The 8,305-nt window shown below is 42.4% G+C and overlaps 1 protein-coding gene across 1 annotated transcript in view; it reads left to right on the top strand.

Moving 5' to 3' along the window:
• The first annotated feature begins 3,103 nt into the window (after positions 1–3,103).
• PLD5 (phospholipase D family member 5) overlaps positions 3,104–8,305 on the top strand; it is a 950,676-nt gene continuing 945,474 nt past the window's right edge. Inside the window, 2 exon segments of the mRNA XM_053712279.1 lie at positions 3,104–3,129; positions 3,131–3,278. Coding sequence (XP_053568254.1) covers positions 3,104–3,129; positions 3,131–3,278 — 174 coding nt within the window.

The raw sequence follows: 8,305 nt of genomic DNA, 5'->3' as shown, positions 1-8,305 counted from the left end.
GTCCCAACCCTTTCCAATTCGCAATGGAACTAGACAGGGGGTGCCCTCTGTCACCATTGCTTTTTGGCCCTATGTATAGAGCCCCTAGCTGCTAAAATACGCTCGCAGATAGATATCACAGGACTTAAGACTAATAATTTTGGAACATAAAATGGCCTTATTTGCGGACAATAGTACTTCTGACTTTGATGAATCCCCTGATATCATTGCCCACTCTCCACCAAACACTAGACACATTTTCATCTATTTCGGGATTTAGGATAAATGCAGAGAAATGTGAAGCTCTTCCCATAGCAATGCCTCGACAGACACAAGAGTTATTAGAAGCAAAATTTAACTTTAAATGGTTGAAGCATACTCTAAAATACCTGGGAATCTATCTCCCCTCTTCCCCTTCATTGCTGTACAAAGTTAACTACCCTCCGCTATTCAGACAGATTAGGAAAGACATATCAAAATGGAAGCATTACAAGTTCTCGTGGCTGGGTAGGGTGGCCTCGGTTAAGATGAATATCTTGCCGAGGATACTATATCTATTCAGAACTCTACCTGTTAAAATGATAAAAACTGACCTAGAGACAATACAAAAAGACATACTAAGCTATATTAGGGGTGACAAAACAAATAGAATAGCGAGATCAGTTTTATATAGACATAAAAACTTAGGGGGTATCGGGGTTCCTAACCTATTAGAATATTATAACGCTGCCAGATTAGCACAAGATAGCCTCTTATTGAAGAGAAACACAGAGGTTATATGGCCTACTCTAGAGGCGACTCTGGGAGGATGTGGACGAGACTGATGCTATACTTTGAGATCCGGAGAAATCACAATCCTCTAGAGTGAAGGATAAACCTTACACCACATCTCTCACAGTAACCACTTGGAAAAAAGGCAAGTAATAAATTTAAGCTTTTACAAAAAATACTCATTATACATCCCAATGAGATATATCTTGCCTATGAACTCAGGGGCTCAAATACAGAAATGGGAAAATAAGGGACTGTACAGAGTAGCAGACTTTATGGAAGGCAGAACTATACTCTCATTTAATCAATTGCAGACAAAATTGAACCCCCTTAAACTTCATTGGTACTTATATTTACAGATACAATCCGCAATGCACTCATATATTAAAAAAACCCAGAGATGGCCACACAACACCATTAGAAAGACATGAGTAAATCAAAGGACCCGCACTAGACGCACCATATCCATTCTATATATGGCAATTCAAGATTCACAGACCGCATTCCAAACCTCTACTATGCTGGCATGGGAGAGGGGATTTACTTATTAGTAAAGACAACAAAGAATGGGAATTAATATTTTCAAAATGCAGACAAAGGACTTCTAAGTGTGGACCTTAAGGAAAATATTACTAAGACTATACATCGATGGTACCTGACACCCACTAGAACGCCCATATGCATACACAGGGAAACCCATTATGTTACAGAGGGTGCGGTGAAAGAGGTACATATAGGCATATGTGGTGGGGACTGTGGAGTAATCTCAGGTCTATGGAAACAGCTGTCTTCCTTCCTTAGCCGAATCTGAATGAAAACGTGGACCTTACAATTCAACAGGCCTTGCTGCACATTCCCATCAATAGACTTAATAAACACATAAATACATTTATTAGGATTTTATGTACAGTCACCCGGACATGTATAGCCAGGTACTGGAAGACAGGTGGTCCCACCTGGACAGAGATTTACAACAAAATTCAGTACACATATAACATGTACGACTTAGCATCCAACATCTTAGATAATAAGGAAGCAGTCCAAGCGATATGGTACTATTGGATAGTGAAATGAACGGTAGACATATGGAACTAACGGAACAACTAAACTTAGGTGACCAATCTGAACACTAACACACATATTTATAGCAGTAAGTACAACAAACACTGAGATAGGATGTGTCGTCACTCCCCTTCCCCGTCCCCTTCCCCATCTGATCCGTGATAACCTATTCTACCTAACCTTACGTTCCTTTGAGGTAGTATTCTTCTTTACGAACTTTACGAACTTAATAGTATGTAACTTGAGTGTTTTGGCTCAGATCCATCTAAAAGTGTTGGAAGGGTTCAGCAGAGAACAAGCTACCTGTCAGATACATGAACTGTACTATCTCTGATGGAGAATTGCAACGACAGTATAAAGAAAAGTATTAATCTTAAATGCTGACCCTCCAAAGTTATGTAAATTTCAGTAGAAACGATTGAGATGTCATTAGAGTTATTAAATGTAATATTTTGTTGTTTACAAATGATTAAGTACAAGCCTACACTCTGGATCCCATAATCATTGAGATCGCTGCAGAGGAGGGTATGTATGTTTTTGTTTTTGTAAATGTTTATTATTTCTGAAAAAATAAATAAAAAATATTCAAACATAAATATCTATATTTCTTAAAATGTTTCAGTAATGGTATTTATGTTCTATAAAAAAAGAGAAAAAAATCTATTAAATTATTGACTTTTTCACCATATGAAACAAAAGATTACTGGATACTGCAACACTTGTTTACTTGCATCTGAATGCATCCCAGTTACTGACTACCACAGCTTTTTCAATGTCTATCAAATAGTACATTAGAAATAATCACTCTGATTTATACTGTATTTTTCCTTTCCGTTCAATAAAGTGCTTTACTTCTTATTTATTATGCGTTTGTGGTAGATGTTATGGAGTTTATGGGATAGTGTTAGCTGGTGACTATTAACACTACAGTACTTTTTTTCCTGCAGATCACTGCAGTAACGTCTAGCTCCATCCCCTCTGCCCCTCCCATTCTAACTGCTGCTTCTGTCTTTGCTGTTTTCTCGCGCTACAGTTTCTGCTGTCTGCTTGAACATCTGGACATTACTGAGAGAAAAACAATCCAATCCCAACTACATTATCTAATCGGAATATTAACACATTTGATAATCATTTACATTGAATTTTCATTCTTTATTTAGCAAACCATAATGTTCAATGAATGTATTTGAACAAGTGTGTTTTTCTTAATTCAGGGAATTATTATTATACGAATATATATTTTTTTTTGCATATTGTGAATTATATTTTGTACGGTAGCTGGTAATTTAAGATGGAAGTCAAGAGTGAGTGGCTTTCCAGAGGGGTTTGATCAGATAAAATTGAAGAGTAGACCTAGAGAGCCATCCCAGAGCTTCTCAAGAGTAAGTGGCAACTTCTACAGCACTGTGAAACATCAGGATTATAGTGCAAGCGTCTGGCTGCGAAGGAAGGAAAAATGGGAGCATGTAAGTAGTTTATATTTTTTTCTGCTTAAACCATTTTATTATCAGTCATACCGTAGTGTTGATAGTTTTGCACTTCGTAGTGAATTGAATTCACTGTCAAAGTTTTGTTATCATTTCCTATCTAGTGCAGTGTGAGATTGTTATGTGGTACTTTGAAGTGAGGCTTTTTTAAATATACAGGTTTGTAAGAATGATTTAATTAAGCCACCTGAATATAAAAGGTGTGTTGTGTTTAACCCTTTATGTATTTAGCCCTATTACTTATACATGTGTGTCTGTGTCTTTAAATAACAAAAAGGCAATGTTTGGAGTAATGATATCATTAAAACGATGCATTGTACTGATTGTTTTAGTTGTGCCCAGCAGCATCATTAAGAGACACTAGTCATAGCAGTGCATGTCATTCAAACATAAGTGTGTACTACCACAGCTGAATGGAAGCTTAAGCTTTTTCAATGAATATTTTATAAGGTTTCAGGTGCTTGTAAGTAACTATTCAAAGGATGCAGATGCTTAATGGCATCACACTGAATTGTTTGACCTTATGCTACATAGGGATTGTCACTTAAACAATAGTTTGTTTTGATTTGATGAGAAATCTACAAATTAGGGTAACATTAAATACTGTATTTAGTGTTGAAGAGATCAGAATGTGAATAGTTAGTCATATTGAGAAGTTTAGAATTATATTTATAGTGTTGATTGCTGATTAGTCTAATCCTGTTAAATAAGTTAATAAAAAGATCATTGACAGTCTTCTATTCATTGAGCAATTATAAAAGATTCAAACTAATAATGTATTAAAGCTTTAAATAATTATGCTTACATTTATTTTGTGAAAAATATGTAATTGTTTAAATTATTTATAAAGTGTACATAGACAATTATAATGGGTTAACTGGTATGCCACTTCCAAAAGAGATCTTGTTTGGACTGAAATACTGAAAGAAAATAAAAAATCAGTTGTAAATGCAGATTGCAGGAGGGATCAATAAATTATCCCATGGGAGGTAGGATCAATTTGGAGGGACTGGTGAGATCTAGGGTCTAGTATGAAGCAATTTCAGCTTCCATAGAAAGGTACAATTATGCAGGGTAATGCTGAAATCATTTATCGTTTGCATGAAACGTTTAACAAAAATGTAGCATGTTAAAAATGTAATGTGTTTTGTTTGGATATGAAACTTTTCTTAATCAACAAAATTTGACTATTTCATAATGAAAAATAAGTTATGTTCTGTTACATTCAGTAATTGTGCACTTCTCTGTATCATTTAATGACCATAAATATGGAAATCGCTTATGGAGCATCATCAAATTTTGATTATGATATTTTAGCATTTTGTCATGTGTATAAATCTAAAGGGAAACATTGTATTTTATCACTTTATTTAAAGGGATACTAAACCCCAAAAAATTATTTCATTATTCAGAAAAAAATACACATTTAAACAACAATCCAATTTACTTCAATTATTTATTTTGCTTATTTTTTTAGATATCCTTAGTTGAAGAAAAAGCAATGCACATGGGTGAGCCAATCACATGAGGCTTCTAAGTGCATCAACCAATCATCAGCTACTGAGCCTATCTAGATATGCTTTTCAGCAAAGAATATCAAGAGAATTAGACAAATTAGATAATAGAAGTAAATTAGAAAGTTGTTTAAAATTGCATGCTCTATATCATGAAATAAAAAAAAATGGGTTTCATGTCCCTTTAATGTTTAAAAGTTGATATAGCAAATATAGATTCCCCTCATCCCTTCAAAGGGCTTTATTGCACATTTATTCTAAATTATTCATTTGTTATTGTTTCAGTGTCTATTAAGAATGGGCTTAAAGGGGGGTTAAATAAGCAAGGAGAGTAGATGATCCCAGGAGTGACAGTTACTTTTGATGACCTATAGTTAGTTGTATGCAGAATACTGAGAAAAGGAATCCTATATAATAAAAGGCCAAGTGTGTTTGTCCGAAGCTGTCATGCGCAGTAGAGACTGTGCACGAGGACAAACACACCTGGCCTTCCAACTAAACTGGCATCATGTGTGTCTCTCTCCCCCTCTCTTTTTGCTGTCTCTCTCCCCCCCTCTCTTTTGCTGTCTCTCTCCCCCCTCTCTTTGCTCTCTCTCTCCCCCCCTATCTTTTGCTCTCTCTCTCTCCCCCCTCTCTTTTGCTCTCTCTCTCTCCCCCCTCTCTTTTGCTCTCTCTCTCTCTCTCCCCCCTCTTTTTTGCTCTCTCTCTCTCCCCCCCTCTCTTTTGCTCTCTCTCCCCCCTCTCTTTGCTCTCTCTCTCCCCCCCTCTCTTGTTGCTCTCTCTCTCTCCCCCCTCTCTTTTGCTCTCTCTCTCCCCCCCTCTCTTTTGCTCTCTCTCTCCCCCCTCTCTTTTGCTCTCTCTCTCCCCCTCTCTTTTGCTCTCTCTCTCCCCCTCTCTTTTGCTCTCTCTCTCTCCCCCTCTCTTTTGCTCTCTCTCTCCCCCTCTCTTTTGCTGTCTCTCTCCCCCATCTCTTTTGCTCTCTCTCATCCCCCCTCTCTTTTACTCTCTCTCTCCCCCCCCTATCTTTTGCTCTCTCTCTCCCCCCCTCCTCTTTGCTCTCTCTCCCCCCCCCTATCTTTTGCTCTCTCTCTCCCCCCTCTCTTTTTCTCTCTCTCTCTCCCCCCTCTCTTTTGCTCTCTCTCCCCCTCTCTTTTGCTCTCTCTCTCCCCCCTCTCTTTTGCTCTCTCTCTCCCCCTCTCTCTTTTGCTCTCTCTCTCCCCCCTCTCTTTTGCTCTCTCTCCCCCCTCTCTTTGCTCTCTCTCTCCCCCCTCTCTTTGCTCTCTCTCTCCCCCCTCTCTCTTTTGCTCTCTCTCTCCCCCTCTCTCTTTTGCTCTCTCTCTCCCCCTCTCTCTTTTGCTCTCTCTCTCCCCCCTCTCTCTTTTGCTCTCTCTCTCCCCCCTCTCTCTTTGCTCTCTCTCTCTCCCCCCTCTCTCTTTTGCTCTCTCTCTCCCCCCCTCTCTCTTTTGCTCTCTCTCCCCCCTCTCTCTTTTGCTCTCTCTCTCTCCCCCCCTCTCTCTTTTGCTCTCCGCTCTCCCCCCCTCTCTCTTTGCTCTCTCTCTCTCCCCCCTCTCTCTTTGCTCTCTCTCTCCCCCCTCTCTCTTTTGATCTCTCTCTCCCCCTCTCTCTTTTGCTCTCTCTCTCTCCCCCTCTCTCTCTTTTGCTCTCTCTCTCCCCCTCTCTCTTTTGCTCTCTCTCTCCCCCCTCTCTTTTGCTCTCTCTCTCCCTCTCTTTTGCTGTCTCTCTCCCCCCTCTCTTTTGCTGTCTCTCTCCCCCTCTCTTTTGCTGTCTCTCTCCCCCCTCTCTTTTGCTGTCTCTCTCCCCCTCTCTTTGCTGTCTCTCTCCCCCCCTCTCTTTTGCTGTCTCTCTCCCCCCCTCTCTTTTGCTGTCTCTCTCCCCCCCTCTCTTTTGCTGTCTCTCTCCCCCCCTCTCTTTTGCTGTCTCTCTCCCCCCCTCTCTTTTGCTGTCTCTCTCCTCCCTCTCTTTTGCGCTCTCTCTCTCTCTCTCTCTCTCTCCCCCTCTCTTTTGCTGTCTCTCTCTCCCCCCTCTCTTTTGCTGTCTCTCTCCCCCCTCTCTTTTGCTGTCTCTCTCCCCCTAATTTTTGCTCTCTCCCCCCCTATCTTTTGCTCTCTCTCTCTCTCCCCCCTCTCTTTTGCTCTCTCTCTCTCCCCTCTCTTTTGCTCTCTCTCTCTCCCCTCTCTTTTGCTCTCTCTCTCTCCCCTCTCTTTTGCTGTCTCTCTCCTCCCTCTCTTTTGCTGTCTCTCTCCCCTCTCTCTTTGCTCTCTCTCTCCCCCCTCTCTTTTGCTCTCTCTCTCCCCCCTCTCTTTTGCTCTCGCTCTCTCTCTCCCCCCTCTCTCTCTCGCTCTCTCTCTCTCCCCCCTCTCTTTTGCTGTCTCTCTCCCCCTCTCTTTTGCTGTCTCTCTCCCCCCTCTCTTTTGCTGTCTCTCTCCCCCCTCTCTTTTGCTGTCTCTCTCTCCCCCCTCTCTTTTGCTGTCTCTCTCCCCCCTCTCTTTTGCTGTCTCTCTCCCCCTCTCTTTTGCTGTCTCTCTCTCCTCCCCTCTCTTTTGCTGTCTCTCTCCCCCCTCTCTTTTGCTGTCTCTCTCCCCCCTCTCTTTTGCTGTCTCTCTCCCCCTATCTTTTGCTCTCTCTCTCTCTCTCGCCCCCTCTCTTTTGCTCTCTCCCCCCCCCTCTCTTTTGCTCTCTCTCTCCCCCCCTTCTCTTTTGCTCTCTCTCTCCCCCCTCGCTTTTACTCTCTCTCTCCCCCCTCGCTTTTGATCTCTCTCTCCCCCCTCGCTTTTGCTCTCTCTCTCCCCCCTCTCTCTTTTGCTGTCTCTCTCCCCCCTCTCTCTTTTGCTGTCTCTCTCCCCTCTCTCTTTTGCTGTCTCTCTCCCCCCCTCTCTCTTTTGCTGTCTCTCTCCCCCCTCTCTCTTTTGCTGTCTCTCTCCCCCCTCTCTCTTTTGCTCGCTCTCTCCCCCCTCTCTCTTTTGCTCGCTCTCTCTCCCCCCTCTCTCTTTTGCTCTCTCTCTCCCCCCTCTCTCTTTTGCTCTCTCTCTCCCCCCTCGCTTTTGCTCTCTCTCTCCCCCCTCTCTCTTTTGCTGTCTCTCTCCCCCTCTCTCTTTTGCTGTCTCTCTCCCCCTCTCTCTTTTGCTGTCTCTCTCCCCTCTCTCTTTTGCTGTCTCTCTCTCCCCTCTCTCTTTTGCTCGCTCTCTCCCCCCCTCTCTCTTTTGCTCTCTCTCTCCCCCTCTCTCTTTTGCTCGCTCTCTCCCCCCTCTCTCTTTTGCTCTCTCTCTCCCCCCCTCTCTCTTTTGCTCTCTCTCTCTCCCCCCTCTCTCTTTTGCTCTCTCTCTTCCCCCCCTCTCTCTTTTGCTCTCTCTCTCCCCCCTCTCTTTTGCTCTCTCTCTCCCCCCCTCTCTTTTGCTCTCTCTCTCCCCCCTCTCTTTTGCTCTCTCTCTCCCCCCTCTCTTTTTGCTGTCTCTCTCCCCCCTCTCTTTTGCT

This window comes from Bombina bombina, chromosome 4 (genome assembly GCF_027579735.1).
Source record: "Bombina bombina isolate aBomBom1 chromosome 4, aBomBom1.pri, whole genome shotgun sequence".
NCBI classification, from domain to species: Eukaryota; Metazoa; Chordata; class Amphibia; order Anura; family Bombinatoridae; genus Bombina; species Bombina bombina.
The sequence above is the reverse complement of the archived record's forward strand: the minus strand, read 5'-3'. Positions and strand labels throughout refer to the sequence as shown.